The 16,921-nt window shown below is 38.5% G+C and overlaps 1 protein-coding gene across 1 annotated transcript in view; it reads left to right on the plus strand.

The window, feature by feature from the left end:
- Nucleotides 1-16,921, plus strand: part of SPATA6L (spermatogenesis associated 6 like) — a 57,595-nt gene that overhangs the window by 22,769 nt on the left and 17,905 nt on the right. Inside the window, exons 5-8 of the mRNA XM_023213182.1 lie at nt 2,466-2,590; nt 9,497-9,574; nt 13,118-13,357; nt 16,160-16,262. Coding sequence (XP_023068950.1) covers nt 2,466-2,590; nt 9,497-9,574; nt 13,118-13,357; nt 16,160-16,262 — 546 coding nt within the window. The remainder of the gene's footprint in view (nt 1-2,465; nt 2,591-9,496; nt 9,575-13,117; nt 13,358-16,159; nt 16,263-16,921) is intronic.

Raw genomic sequence — 16,921 nt, forward strand, 5'->3', positions numbered from 1 at the left:
CTGAGTCTCAAAGAGGGTAACTAATGCTTATTGAGTGGCTAACGTAAGCTGGCACTTATGCAAGTTAACTTACTTTAGTCCTCATGTTCATTCATTTAAGAAGCATTTATCAGGTACCCATTATGTCCTAAGCATTGTTCCACAGGTTTAGGGGCAGCATCCAGGATGCTGCACTTCACCACTTGTCTCTGAACATCATTGAAGTTCAATTTTAAAATGTCTATCTTTAGTGATATTTCAAGGGGCTTGTTGAAGATGCTGACAGTGTGATTGTCTTGGCTGGGCCATGTACTGATTGAACTGCTCTGAGTTCACACCTTTCTAGGGACAACCCTGCCAGCAGTAGAATAATATACAGAAAAGACAAAGTCACTGCTTTCATGGAGCCTTGTTGGAAGCAGATCACGAATAAATACATGAACAAAAATATCAATTAGTGGTAAATCTTATGTGGAAAGTAAAACCAGGTGATGTGATGGGGAGTGTCTGGGAAGGAGTGCTCTTTTGAATTGGGTTGCCACCTTCTGATAAGATGACATTTAAACCAAGCCTGTTATTCAATAGGAAGGAGCCAGCCCTGCAGAGACCCAGGGAGGGAACCTTACAGGGAGGAGAATGATCAGGCACCCTTATGTGGAGGTGAGCTTGGTGTGCTTGAGGGACAGCAAGAAGGGTAAAGCATGACAGAGAACGATGATCATGGGGGAGAGTGGCAATAAATGAATTAGGAGAGATTATTAGAAGCCTGATTATATAGAGTCTTGAAGTCTAGGGTAAGGTGCTTAGATTTTATTCTAATGCGATGAAAAGCCCATTGGAAGGTTTTAAGCAGAGAAAGGCACAGTCTGATGTATTTAAAACGTTGCAGTGTGCGGATAGTGGATTTGAGTGCAGGAGAATGAAGGCAGGGAGATCAGCTAAGGAAGGCCATGGCAGTAATGCAGGAGAGCGTGCATGGTGGAAGTACATTGCTCAGGAGGAAACATCAATCCACTGTGGCTGGAGCGTAGCTGGGAGTGCACGAGTGGAAAGAAATGCTATTTATGATGAAAAATATAGAATAATTTCTTTTTGCACTTTGATTCTTTCCTCAGTAGAACCAAAACTTTCGTATTAAATGGAGTTAGTAGGAGGAAGAATTTAATGCATCATATTATGTGATGTAAGGCCAATTATGTTCTACAGTTGATGTACTGAAAACGAAGCAACCCTCATCAGAATTCTTCTCATAAGTTAAGTGGCAGTCACTAAATAGCAAAACTGCCTCATTGGCTACAGTTACTTTTTTGATGGTTCTCTAGGCAGGGACCACTCTCAGTTCAGATCACTTCTGCGGCACCTGCTGTGTGGTCAAGGATGATTCAGGTGGTAGCTTTCTGTCCTTCGGCTCAGTAATTGTTCATCCCATTAGACCCAAGATCTTTTGGTAATGAGTATTTTGTAGTATCCCTTTTATGATACTAAAAATATTTGTAATTAATATAATCAACTTATACAAGTCACTGTAAAAAATTAACATAATCTGATTGTAATATAAAGTAGAAATGAAAGTGGTGTATGATAAAATGTATATGTTAATATGTAAGTGTCAAGCATAATGAAGCATTTAGATGGGACATGATTTTCAAAATATCAAACAGGTCTGGTTAAAGATCCAAACAAAACAAAATACAATTGTTCCTTGATTTACACAGTACTTGGAAAAATTCAGTGTATTTCCAAATCATGAAAAAAAAAAAAAAAAAAAAAAAAAGCTTTGTCTTTACATGTAACATAGGTACATAATTATTTTCAGTTACATAGTTAGTTAAGTTCTACGCTCAGACAATTATAAAATAGTTTTTAGCCTGCAAGAATGTTTGCAGGATATTAGAAAGTCATTGGGGATGGGGGAGATTGTGTGATGTGCATGAGTGTCTTGAGCACTGCAGGACTCCCTCACACCTCTGGCTCCTGCCCCTGAAATATTTCCACAAATGTCCAAAATGTCCCTGGGGTTGGTACCCCTGTTGAGAACCACAGCTGTAGCTGTCATCTGGGCCCTTGGCATCCATGCATCACAGAACACATTGAACCCCAGTCTAAACTGTAAACTTGTGTGAACAATGCTATGTCCACATTGTTCCTATTCTATCCGCAGTACCTGGCTTAAGGGTTATTATTAGTAAATATTTGTTGAAGGAAAAATTGGATGGATAGATGGAAAGATAGATTTTCCTATTTGTTCTGTTTTGTAGAACACCTCTTTAGTCTTTTTTTCTCTGTTATGACTTTGGAAGGCTTTAAAAAATTATCCACAAGATAAAAAGTAATAGAAATTAGTCTCCTCTTGAATAACAGGTGCTAGGATCAATATGTCTATTTTTACCTAAGTGCCGTCTCTGCCATCATCTGCCTGAACTTTTATTTTGTTAAACCTGGAGGTGTAAATACAGATATTTATACTTTTTCTCCTTTCTTTCTAGTGTGGGATGAGTTGGCCTACTATGAAGAAAACACACGGGATTTTCTTTTCCCAGAGCCCAAGCTAACACCTTCACACCCTAGGAGGTGTAGGGAGGTGCTCATGAAGACAGCTCTAGGTTTTCCAGTAAGTGATTCACGTCCATCTGGGCTTCTATTAGGAGAGAAATTCTTGGGACCTGAATGTTTTATTTCTGACAGGGTTTGATCTTTATTTTGGTTAGTACCCCTGCTGTTCTGTTTAGTGGCTCTGTTTAGATGCCCAACTCAAGGTACCAAATTATACTGATTTTCAGTATTGATCTGAGAGGTGGAAGTTTTATCTAATCAGGCTAAAATCTTTTCCATATTTACATTGTCACATAGTTATAAAAGCCTCCTTTTGTTGCAGATTAACAGAAAGATTTGTTTGTTTAGTCATAGCTGTTATGACTAAATAGAGTAGCAATAGCAGTTATGTTATTTTTCATTTATTTTGCACTTTCAATTTTTTCTCCCAACAATTCTCAAGTTAGCCAAGGCAGATATGGTCTCCATTTAACAGAGAGGAAACTGACAGAGGCTCACAAATTGATATTACTGAAGGATTTTGAAGGATATAGCAGATATTCCACTGATAATTTAATTCTTTGGGGGGCATTGTCTGAACCCAAATTCAAGGTACGCATTTTGATGTTGTCTTTGACAATTTCTATTCCCACGGCAACCCTGACAATTTTCTTGACTGTTACATCACTTGAATGATCTCCATTTAAAAGGCTACGCCTTTGAGAATTATAAAAAGTATTTTGATACTCAGCTTTTCTCGTATTGCCCCATGAATTACAATTACTATAATTTGTTATCGTTTCCTACTTTGTTGAGAGTACTGTGCAGAGTATATTTAATATAACAGTCAGGACCTCTGTTTCTATGAAGCTTATCATGACAGAGCTTCTAATACTTCAAACAGCAAACATTCATTAAAGGTTGCCCTAATCAGAATTCCTAATGACTGTAACCCCAAGCCCTTCATTATCTTTGAGAGTTTGATGAATCTCACTGAAACTGTCTTTGTTTCTCCAAGATCTTCATGTATCATTTAAATCCATGGTACATGTGTGAAGCTTGCCTTTAATTATTTTATTTTGAGTTATTGGGATATTGCTCTTCAGTAGCTAAAAGGGATCAAAAACTGATGAGAATCTGGTAGGGGATACTCTATTATTTTAACTTTGGTTTGCCTAGTTCTCTGCTAAATAAAAGGCATCTACAAACACTGAGCTGGTATCCAGCCAAGTATCAAGATAAAAAGAAGCAGATGTTCTTATATTTTCTTGAGTGTTATCTCTGTTCAACTTTATGGTCATAAATAGGAAAAATAACCTATAGGAGGTTGTATTTATAGTTATTTATACATGCAGTTAGTCATTAGAGAAAGGGTTTTTTAAATATGTGGAAACACCTGCATGCATTAGAGGTAGAGTATTCTTACAATTTTGACTGGTCTCAGAAGTAGAAGCTCGCAGAGGGGGCCGCCTGCATCTGTTGTCAATATATTCCTGGCATTTTTCTTTGGTCTCCTTCATTCTTTTGGCCAAAAGTTTAGCATATTCTGCAGCTTCTCTCTTATTTCCCTTAGTAGTCTCTTTTGTCAGAGTAGTATGCCAGAGTTTGTGTTACAGGACATGTGGAGTAACGAGACACTGAATCTTGGGTGCTTTGGTTCTAGGTTTCTTACCTTCTTTGTTTAAGGGCTTTATTACAATATATTGGCAGATACCATCTTTTTTAGAGTGACTGAAAAGTGCAGATTCTGCTAGGTCTTTTGGGCCCCAGGCGACGAGGCACCATAGTGTCGGTCGGTCCAGGAATATCCTTCTCTCCTTTTTTGATGGTAACCAAGTTGAGAATGGTCAGATTGGTGACCACATTGTGACCCTGAACAGATTTGCACTTTCTTTCTCCAATTCTCCCTGGTCTATAACAGGAATGTCCCTTCTCAGCAGCAGGTGGACATAGCCATGGGTCAAGACACCCTGCTTTATGGGAAAAACTTGTTTGTCATTCCCACCGCTGATCTGGACCACATAACCCTCCCAATCTTCACCCAGAGCATCTCAGTAGTAACTTCTGTGGCCATATGCTTCTCATAAAAAGTATGAAGTTTGCTTTCATCATCCACTTCAATGAATTTCTGGCAGCCAGTGGCTGGAAAGGAAATACTCAGCTTCATCTTTTTTTTTTCTTTGTTTGTTTTTGTTTTGATGTCTAACCAAGTAACTGTTATGTATTTATTTGTATACAATGAAAGCGTCATGAAAATTCTGTGTTGGAGATCACATCCATGTTGCTTTCACACATAAATAAGTATTATTCTGAATAGGAGAATATTAGTTATGTCCTGATTAATGCAATACATACTTCCTTTGTCAGGTATTTCCTTTGCTTTAATAGACAATTTCAGAAAGACATGTTAAGGGGGGAAAACACACAATACTAAGGATCTGAGGGCCATAAACATCACATATGTTGAGTTTGCTTTTAGTTTTGTTTCCAGTAGCTCTTAACCAATGTCCCTGGCTGTAATCTACGTGCTAGACACATTGCAAATCTTCAAAAGTGTATAAGATGAAAGAGCAACACACTTAATTGTTATTATTTTTTGCAATGGAGTCTTGCTTTGTTGCCTAGGCTGGAGTATCTCGGCTCACTGCAACCTCCGCCTCCCAGGTTCAAGTGATTCTCCTGCCTCAGCTTCCCAAGTAGCTGGGACTACAGGCACTCACCACCATGCCTGACTGATTTTTGTGTTTTTAGTGGAGACGAGGTTTCCCCATGTTGACCAGGCTGGTCTTGAACTCCTGACCTCAGGTGATTCTCCTGCCTCAACCTATGTGAGCCACCATGTGCAGCCTTCAGCTTCATCTTGAAGCAGCTGATTGCCCCCGAGATACCACAAAAAAGAACTATCACTTTAATAATAGCTGATGTTTCAGCCTGGCCAACACGGTGAAACCTCGTCTCTACTAAAAATACAAAAATTAGTTGAGCATGGTGGCGCATGCCTGTAATCCCAGCTACTGAGATGCTGAGGCAGGGAGGTAAAGGTAGCAGTGAGCCAAGATCATGCCACTGCACCGCAGCCTGGGCGACAGAGTGAGACTCCATTTCAAAAATAAATAAATAAATAAATAAATAAAAAATAGCTGATGATCACTGTGTGCTCACTGTATACCAGGCACTGTGGTGAGCTCACTATCCTGTTCTTTCCCCACTTTAAAGGAGAGGGAAGCTGGTGTAAAGAGTTTCAGAAATGCACTTAGGGTCACTGAACTGGTGAGTGATGGAGCAGGAATTCTCATGCTGGCCTAACTGGCTTCAGAGCCTGCGCTCTTACTCACTGAATGATGCTAATTTTCTCATATTTATTTCAGCCAACTGTCTGATTTCTTTTCATTAATATTGTAGGAAGTAAGAATGAGTATGTGAGACAAATTCACTTTATTTTCTCCTAATTTATCAACTTACTAACAATTAGATTTATTTCCTCCACTAGCATGTGGCTTTTCTTTGTATTTCTGTATTCTGCTGTTTTATTTCGCTTGATACTTTAACAGTATTTTTTATTTCCTGGTGAGGTCAAGAATTTTTTTTGTTTGCAATATTATCTAGTCTTATCTATTAGATAATAAATAATATTACTGTCTCATCTATTACATAATAAAAGATAATGATACTGTCTCCCTGTGAGGCAATGAGAAGATTGCACAATTTATTATCATGTTAGGTTAAGACCGACTTTGTAAAGTGAGCATAAAAAACGTTTAAAAATTATTTTTGTTTGTTTATGTTATTATGTTATTTATTATGTTAAATCCTTTCATTGACCTAACCATTATCAACATCATTCCATTGGTAAGGAGACTGGATGAGATATAGTCTCTAAATTTCAACTCTAAAGTAAAATGTTATGCTAAAAGCAGCACGGTATGAAAAAGAAAATACATTCTTCTTTATTGTCTGTAAGTCATTGCAAGGAGTGGAGGTCATATAAGGTGAACAAAAATGTGTTACAGAATGTGAGTTCCTTACCAGCAGGGGGCTTCCTTCCTCCTCTCTGGGCAAAGTGGACCAGGAATTTGAAAATCTATTAAGTAGCTGCATGTACAGTGGTTTAGTATGGAATCAGATTGTTTGGGTTCATTCCCAGTTTTGTCATGAATGGCTATGAGACTTTGGGTAAATTACTCTCTTTGTGCCTTAGTTTACTCATCTGTAAAATGGGACTGTAATAGTACATCCCTTACAGGATTATTTTGAGTGTTAGATGAGGTAATATACAGTGTTTAGCATAATACCTGGTATATAGTTAAGTGTACAATAAATCTAAGCTGTTATTATTTATTGTGCTGTCATCTAAGGGTTAATACTGTCTCCGTGTGAGGCAATGAGAAGACTGTACAAGCCTGTGGCATGAGAGATGACTTGTTCAGGCCACGGAGGCTTGGCACACATGTGAGGGTCATATGATTCTACCAGTAGCACTGTGGACACTGAAACTCTCCTTGCCTTCTTCTTCATGTAAGCCATCTGGTTAACAAAAGATGAGGCTGTACTAGTCATATGATTGTACATTCTTTATCAAATGTCCCTCTGCATTGTCTGACTCTGTGTAGCATCTTGGCACCTGTGTTTATAAGCCTAGAAATCTTTTCTTGAGTTGTCTGTCCAAGCTTTGCACTCTTGTGTGCATACTGTGCATTCTACAGGCAATATAAAAAGGAGTTAAGGATATAGATTGTACCTGTAGGCTGGGCGCGGTGGCTCAAGCCTGTAATCCCAGCACTTTGGGAGGCCGAGACGGGCGGATCACGAGGTCAGGAGATCGAGACCATCCTGGCTAACACGGTGAAACCCCGTCTCTACTAAAAAATACAAAAAACTAGCCGGGCGAGGTGGCGGGCGCCTGTAGTGCCAGCTACTGGGGAGGCTGAGGCAGGAGAATGGCATACACCCGGGAGGCGGAGCTTGCAGTGAGCTGAGATCCGGCCACTGCACTCCAGCCTGGGCAACAGAGCGAGACTCCATCTCAAAAAAAAAAAAAAAAAAAAAAGATTGTACCTGTAAGGACTTGTGTAGACAGGATGGGTGCACAGGAATGAATGAATGCACAGGAAACAAGCTGACTAGCTGATTCACAAGGCCCCTGAAGAGATAGCATGAGGAAATGGAAAGAAGGTAGGTTTTGTAGTAGTTCAGCAGAGTTTCTTTTTCTTTCTTTTTTTTTTTTTTTTTTTGAGTCTCTCTCTGTCATCTGGCTGGAGTGCAGTGGCGCGATCTCGGCTCACTGCAACTTCCGCCTCCCAGGTTCAAGCGATTCTCCTGCTTCAGCCTCCTGAATAGCTGGGATTACAGGTTCATGCCATCATACCCAGCTAATTTTTGTATTTTTAGTAGAGAACGGGTTTCACCATGTTGGCCAGGATGGTCTCGATCTCTTGACCTCGTGATCTGCCTGCCTTGGCCTCCCAAAGTGCTGGGATTACAGGCGCGAGCCACCGTGCCCGGCCAATTCAGCAGAGTTTCAAATCCTGGCTCTACCCACCTGTGTGACATTGGGCATACTGTTAAACCTCTCCAAGTCTGTTCCCTCCTGTGTAAAATGGGAATACAGTGGTTTACTACACAGGTTGTGTGAGGATTAGATGAGATCATGCCTCTGGAAACCCTTAACAGAACCTGGCACATGTAATAAGCATGCAGTAGGTGTTGGCTTCCTTTCTTTCGAGGGCTTCAGCTGGGGCAGACCCTGTTATGGAAGCACCTTGAGTATAAGTTGTATAAATGAAAATGAAATATTAGAGACTGGAGGGAGAGACTACTATGGGCTTACCCGGAGGAGTTAGAGTGAGATCAGACATTGAGAGATGGGTAAAATTTGGATGGAAAAGAAGAGAAGGAAGGTGCCCTCAGGACAAGAAGTAACTTGGCCAGGTGGTGTTCTCTGGGGGAGAGTAGAGCAGAGAGGTCATGCAGAGGGGCCACTGGTGAGTCGATGGGGTCAGATGGAGACAGCGTAATTTAGTCAGATCCAGGTCCTGTCGCTGTGGTGCCATTTTTGAGACTGTTACATAAATGGAATCATACAGTCTGTAACCTTTTGAGACTGGCTTTTCTCACTTAGAAGAATGCTGTTGAGATCCATCCATGTAGTTGTGTGTGTCATTCATTTGTTCCTTGTTATTACTGAGTAGTTTCCATTATGTAAATACACCACGGTTCATCTGTTCACCCATTAAGGATGTTTGGATTGTTTCTAGTTTTTGCCCATTTTTCAGTTTTAACATCTGTAAACAGGATGATTATAATAATTGTACCTACCCTATAGGATTATAAGAATTAAACAGGATAGGATATATATACACACACATATATATATAACCCAATATTTTAGACAGTATGGTACTGAGGACAAAAAATAGAAATATCAAATCAATGAAACAAAATTAATTTGGAATTAGATCTAATGAATATAAATATCTGATATGAGATATAAAGCAAGTTTTTCAAAGCAGGTAGGTAGAGAGGAAGACTCTATACATTATACATACCTCTCTCTAGGTAATTATACATACGTCTCTCATGGAATCGCATCATTCCATGGTGCAGTGTTTTAAATAGAGTAGCTAACATCATGGACACTGGAGCCGGAATGCCTGGGTTCAATTAATAGCCATCATTACTAGATGGACATGTTACTTAAACTGTGTCTTAATTGAGGAGTACTATTATAAAACCTGCTTCATGGGGTTGTGTTAGGATTGGATGAGTTAATATATATGAATTACTTAGGCCTGGCTCTGATACATAATATATATTACATAAGTATTTAGCTATTCTTATTACATATATATTTTAGATAATGTGTGTGAATTATGCCAACCACACAGAAGAGCAATTAGGTTCTTGTATGATTTTAAGTTAGAATGAGATGGCTAAAGAACTGTTTCTAGTAATTTTATTTGCTTTTCTTATGCTGTTTTATTTTTAGGGCATTGCTCCTAAAATAGAGTTTTCTACAAGGACAGCCATCAGAGAATGTGTGTTTCTGCATAGAAACAGATTTCTTGTAAGTACAATACAAATCGAATGATAGAAATGACCGGATTTTTTTTTTTTTTCCCAAATTTAAAGAATGTTTGCCCAAACTCAGTTTATCAAGTTTACAGGAAACTAAACAAGCAGAAACCTGGAAAGTTTTTACTAGGTTTGAATTTCTATAATTCAAACTGTTTACTCAGCCAGTCATATTAGAGTATGTTTGGCACATATGTTTGGCAGCATGATGTAGCTGGAAGCAGGGTGATTCAGAAGCTAAAATTACAAATTTGATGTAAGTGAGCTAATTAGCTTTTGTTATTGTTGTTCTATGACATTTACTTTTGATCTTATGAACAGCAGTTTCCATCTTTCTTTTTTAAAAGTTTAAAAATTTTAGGCTGGGCATGGTGGCTCATGCCTGTGATCCCAGCACTTTGGGAGGCCAAGGTGGATGGATCACCTGAAGTCAGGAGTTAGAGAACAGCCCAGGCAATGTGGTGAAACCCCATCTCTACCAAAAATACAAAAGTTAGCTGGGCATGGTGGTGTGCACCTGTAATCCCAGCTACTTGGGAGGCTGAGGCATGCAAATCGCCTGAGCCTGGGAGGTCAAGGCTGCAGTGAGCCAGAATGGCTCCACTGTACTTCAGCCTGGGTGACAGAGTGAGACTCTGTCTCAAATAAAATAAATACATAAAAAATAATAAAAATAAAATAAAAATTTAGAAATTTTATTTTTTAATGGATACATAATACCTGTATATATTTATGGGGTACATGAGATATTTTGATATAGGCATACAGTGTGTAATAATCACATCAAGGTAAATGGTGTATCTATCACCTAAAACATTTATCCTTTGAGTTACAAACAATCCAATTATATTCTTTTAGTTATTTTAAAATTTACAATTACATTATTATTGGCTATAGTCACCCTGTTGTTCTATCAAATACTAGATCTTATTCATTCTTTCTATTTTTTTTTTTTGTACCCATTAACCATCTCCACTCCCCCTCAGCCCCCACGACCCTTCCCATCCTCTGGTAACCATCATTCTACTGTCTGTCTCCATGAGTTCAATCGTTTTAATTTCTAGCTCCCACAAATAAGTGAGAATATATGAAGTTTGTCTTTCTGTGCCTGGCTTATTTCACTTGATATAATGACCTTAACTTCCATCCATGTTGTTGCAAGATAGGATCTCATTATTTTTTGTGGCTGAACAGTATTCCATTGTGTGTATGTAATATAATTTATTTATCCATTCATATGTTGATGGACACTTAGGTTGATTCCAAATCTTGGCTATTATGAATAGTGCTGCAGTAAACATGGGCCATCTTTCTTTTGCTGAGGCTGATGCTCAGATTGTATTCATGGTCCATCTTTGGTAAACATGAAGGGTCTTAGGGCATCCATGTGTACTACCTCAATTTTACTCTCTCCTTCAGTCCTAGTGTCCCCCTCACCCAAATTTCTTTCTGTTTTGCTTTTACCTTATTGTATAGAATGTTGTTGCCACTTAAAATCTTTTCTAGAACAAGATAGAGAAGGAATAAAGGTAGTTTGTGAAGCTTCTCCAAATACTTTGGGACACGGTAGAGTAAAACCTGTATGTGAAACAAAATGCTTATCCCAGATCTTATGTATGGTCCTAGAAATGACCTTGAAAATGTGGGCTGTGTGTTACAGGATTCTGAATGAGACAGAAGGGCCAATAATCTCTGCAAATCTATCAAACCTCGCAGCATAATAACTCATATAATGGGAGACCAATGATTAATTTTAAGGAAGGCATTATCTGCTTTTTAGTTTCACTTTATTTATCCTCTTTTCTCTCCAATTTATTTGTGATGTGTTCATATAAATTTTTCAGTGTTTCTTTCTCTTCTATTCTACCATTTTAATTCTGTTTTAACTTCCTAGGTCTTCCTTTCAGTGTTAACTTTTTAAACAAATAGTTTTATTGTTTTTTTCTTGAACTCCTGCCTCAAGAGATCCTCTGCTTCAGGCTCCCAAAGTGTTGGGATTACAGGCGTGAGCCACCGCACTCAGTCTGTTTTTTTTTTCTTAAAACAAAAGTATCACTTTATTTTGGAAAATTAGAAAACAAAGATAAATAAGCGAAAAGGACCCCAAATTTTAAAAACTTGTCCTGTTCTTGCCATTTAGAGATCAGCATTAATTTTTTTAGTATATTCTGTACACACATACACACTTTAAAAAAGATTGAGATCACACTGCATTGCATATTATTTTGTACCCTTCTTTTTTTTTAACTTAACTTATCATAAACATTTTCTCATGTCCTCAGGTATTCTTGTGCCAGACAATTTTTCATGGTTTCATAGTATTCCATTGTATGGAAGTACTGTAATCTGTTTGGCCATTCATTTTCCTTTTTTCGAGCACTTAACTGATATATCAGCCAGGGTCCAGTCAGGAAACCACACCAAACTTGTGATTGTAACAGAAGGATTTAATTTAAAAAAATGGCTAAACAGGGGTTGAAAGACTGAAAGGTAAAAGGGCAACACTGAAATGAAGAGTAACTGCAGGAAGCAGCTTCCACCCCTAGGGCTGGGGAAACAAAGGGAAGATGTTGGGTCAGCAAGAACACAGAAGCTTAAAGAAGAGACTGAACAGAAATGGGACCCAGACCTCTGGAGAAGGGCTGCTTTCCTGGATGCTTCTTCAGAAATTCGAAGGTGGGACTCTGATAAGCTGGGACTCAGATCTCTAAGGAGGGGCACTGCTCACTGCTGGTGCCACAGGAGCTTGGAAGAAGGTTCCTCTGGGTCTAGACTCAAATCTGAACAGGGGTCTGTGGCCAGCTGCTGTTGATATGTCTGGAGGGGTGCAGTGGGGCTAGTTCTGGCATAATAGGGGAAAGGCTATAATCTGGAGCCACTTGCAGCTGTTAAGGCGAAGAATTGTTGCTGGAATGATGCTAACAGGAATAGAATACAAAACTGGAAGTAGCCAGTCACTGTATCTCCTCTAGCCTTGCACTTTCTCTAGCACCTTCTAGTGGCAGAACCTACAGAGACCAGCTGGAAAAGCAAAAAGGGGGTTTGTAGAGTCCCTGGAACAGTATTGTATAGCTGAGGTGGATTTGCAACTGAGCACAATTGCTTACTCACTAGTACAGTTGGTTTCTAACTTTTAAATTATCATAAGCATTTTTGTAGCTATACATATAGCTGTAGTTATTTCCTTATAATACATTCCTGGAAGTGAAATTGCTAGAACCCTGTATGTGTCAAATTCTCTATTATCTATCTATTGGAGGTGTCTGACACTTTCTAACTTTCCCGTTATAAATAAATCTCACTGTTAATTAGTTGAATACATTATACTAGCAAGTTGTAAATACTACTGATGTTAAACTGAACAGGAAAAAAATTAGAGAAATGTCCTTCCTTAAGTTTATGTTTTATAAATCTGAGGTGTTCTATCTTCGACCTTAATTTTTTAAAGTTCAATTAAATACAGTTATATTCTGATTGAATTTTCTTTTCTTTATTTATTTTTAAAAATATTCTTTTTTCTGTTTGTTTATTTCAGGAAGAAAGACATAAGTCACGAAGGCCTTTATCTACATCACATGAACCAGTATTTCCCTTAAATACTATAAAGATGAAACTAAAGGAGAATAACCTCAACAGACTGCCCAAAGTCATGCAAGCCCGGGCGCCCTCTCCATATTCTACCAGGCATTTCTTCCAGGACCAGCCAGTTCAGTTGAACCTTGGAAATAATTTCAAAATCTCTGGAGGAAGCAAGCCTCCATTTGTTGTTAGACATGTGAGCCTAAAATTATTTTTTAGAGTATTTTGCAATAGTGAGAATATGGATGAGGGTGGAATAAAGGAAGTTTGAGCTATAATAACAAATGAATAATATTAAATAAAAAGGTACTTCAAATTGAATAATAATTGTGATTAAATTATGTTAATTTCCTAGGTCATTGTCAGGAAACTCTTAGAAAGGTGCCTTATACAGGGGACTTGCTCAGTAAATGTCAGCCATCCCTATTTTTAATTTTTGAAAATTATTAGCAGAGTATAATATCTACACATGATAACTTGCCATTATCTTGAAGAGTCAGTGAACTGACAGAGGTTGAAAACACATAACGAAGGTTGGCATGCACTCTGTATCAATCCAAAACTAAAGCTTCATCAGTTTTAAAGAAAACTACATGAGTTTTCTTAATGAGATTGGTGCTCAGTGGCCATATGTTGAAGAGCCAGAAAAGTTTCTTTGCAGGAAGAAGCAATGTTGTGCGATACTCAAAGCCCTTCATTAAAGTCATCTTAGATTATGTCCTCTGGCAATGGTGGGCAAATTTAATCACACTAGTTCTCTTAGTCTCTTTACAATTTTTTTTTTTTTTTTTTTTTTGAGACAGAGTCTTGCACTGTTGCCTAGGCTGGAGTGCAGTGATACAATCTTGGCTTACTGCAACCTCCGCCTTCCACGTTCAAGCGATTCTCCTGCCTCAGCCTGCTGAGTAGGTGGGATTACAGGTGCCCACCACCACACCCAGCTAATTTTTGTGCTTTTAGTAAAGACAGGGTTTTACCATGTTGGTCAGGCTGGTCTTGAACTCCTGACCTCAGGTGATCCACCCACATCAGCCTCCCACAGTGCTGGGATTACAGGCATGAGCCACCGCACCCAGCCTACAACTTTTTTGCTACTATAAAAGTAATGGAAAACAGAAAAGTTCAAGAAAAAAATTAATCCATTGGCTCACCAGCATAATAAAATCATTGTTTGATTTAATTTGACTCAATTTCTCTGCATTGTGCTTGCATCCATAGGCTTTATTTTTTCCACAAAGTTGTAATTATACTGTATATACAGATTAGTTTTCCTATATATTCCGATTAGCATTACATTAAAAAAATTTCCTGTGTTATTTTGTAGTCTACACAAACACCAGTTCATGTTCTAATTAATGACTTATTCTCTAGGATGTTAACTATTGATAGTATCATTAAGTTGATATTTTGATTTAAAGTCACCACTGGTGATGTTTGTGTATTAGGCAGAGACTGTGAAGTGTAGTAAGTCTCGAAGTGAAGGTGCTGCTGAGATGACTGTATGTAGAATTGGTTTGTAGAACTGTTTGGCTAGAAACTGCAGAACAGCTATCTACAAAAAATATACAACAACTGTTGTCTTGGTGGCCTGGGTAATGACATCTGGCAAAAATCTAACGACCAATCTTTAAACATGGGGCCATGAAAATATCGAATTGAGTTCATTTATTTCATTTTATTGAAAATATCTCTGATTTACTTCATTTGATATAAATTATTGTAAAATACAACTTTAGTCCATGCCATTATGAACTAAGTAATCTTAAAATCTTGGTAGATTTCTTCGGGGATTAAAACTTACTTGATACTTATTTTATTTAACATATTCTTATATAGTTTTTCCTATGCACCGAAGTCTTTTATCAGTGATTTTACATATTTAATTATTTTATTTAGTCAGATTTTCTGATGATATGTGATGTTTCCTTAAGTAGAAGCATTAAAATTTAGAAAACCTGATGTTATAAAGACTGTAAATTCAAGTCAATATATTAAAGTAAAATGAAAAGTAACATTATAACCTGCCTTATTAAAATTTTAAAAAACAGAAATAAAAAAAATTCAGCAACTCGATATTGTAGATATTTGGAAGAGTCCCTAGTTTACGTGTTTTAAACTGTTTGCAGATCATGTTACCCAATTTTTCCTTAGGAAAATATGGTCAGTCACCAAAGATAAAATAATATAGTTGCTATTATTATTATTATTATTATTTATTATTATTTTTTTGAGATGGAGTTTCACTCTTGTTGCCCAGGCTGGAGTGCAATGTCATGATCTTGGTGCATCGCAACCTCCGCCTCCCGGGTTCAAGCGATTCTCCTGCCTCAGCCTCCCAAGTAGCTGGGTTTACAGGCATGTGCCACCACGCCCAGCTGATTTTTGTATTTTTAGTAGAGACAAGGTTTCTCCATGTTGGTCAGGGTGATCTCGAACTCCTGACCTCAGGTGATCCTCCCTCCTCGGCCTCCCAACGTGGTAGGATTACAAGTGTGAGCCCCTGCACCCGGCCTAGCTATCATTCTTTTTTCAAAAATGTAGACACCCACACCAGAGAGGAATGTGGAAAGTAGAAATGTCATCTTGTGGGAATCCCTTGCTGTCAGTGAGGACCCCACTTAGGCCACCACTACTCATACTGTTTAAGGAATGTGAAACATTGTCCTATTTTAAGAGATTGTGAAATAAAGCTTCACTTGCCCTCTTTGTGTGCTGTATCCTTACCAGTTGTTGGAATGTAATTTGTGTCTAAATTTAGTTCTTTATGCTAATGTTTAGCCTATCTCCTCATGTTCTAGCCTCAATGAAGGACAGAGAGTTTCTCCTTTTAGGTGTAACATGTAGCAAACTTGGAGACTGTGGTCTAGGTGGTTTTCCAGCCTTCTTTTTCCAACCTGTGTAATCAGTGATTCAGGGGGAGACAGGCATTACCGGTGAAGAGGGGAGGGTACTAGAAGCTATAGTGGATTCTAGTCTTATTTCTTTCCTTTACTTTCAGGTGGACAGTGCAAAGCCCTTTGGTGAGAATATTTCAGAGCATCATTTGAGGAGGTGTAGAAGAAAATCTAAGTTTTCAGACTTTCCGTTTCCAATGAGAAGAGGTACTTGAGTTTCTTGTTACTCCTGTACATTTCCCTATGGCAACAAATGTGTCCTGTGTATACTCTTTCATTCTGAGGAATCACAGGTTATGTTCAGAACTGTGGGCCTAATTCTCAAGTACTCTCCAGCTGTGGAATTTCCAGGGCAGTGTTCCCACAAAGCAGAGTCAGCTGAGAAGCTTCTGTCTGAGAGTTCCCCTCGTCATTGAAGGGGACCATTCTGAGCAGCGTGCTGAGTGTGCTGTGGTTGCAGTTGTTCCCTGGCTGTTCCCTGGCTGGGCTGGGAAAGCAGAGTGCAACTTGTCCTGCTGTGAACCCCTTGCAAAGTCACCATTGATGCCTAACAAATAAGGCTTTCCATTTTTCTGGATGGGAAAAAACAGGAGATTGATGGTAATCTGGAGATGTAACATTTGCTTTACAAGATTTCATGTCAGTGAGGTGGGAGGCCAACTCTATCTGAAGCAGTTAGATGAAGGCAGGGTGTTCTTAAACCTTTAGATTTCAGGCCCTTTTGCATTCTTAATATTATTGAGGAGCCCAAAGAGCTTTTCTTGATGTGGATAGTATCAGTAGTTAGCATGTTAGAAATTAAAACTGATACATTTTTTAAATATAAGAATAGATTATGGCCAGGTGCAATGACTCACGCCTGTAAT

The sequence above is a fragment of the Piliocolobus tephrosceles genome, chromosome 14 (genome assembly GCF_002776525.5).
Source record: "Piliocolobus tephrosceles isolate RC106 chromosome 14, ASM277652v3, whole genome shotgun sequence".
Taxonomy (NCBI): domain Eukaryota; kingdom Metazoa; phylum Chordata; class Mammalia; order Primates; family Cercopithecidae; genus Piliocolobus; species Piliocolobus tephrosceles.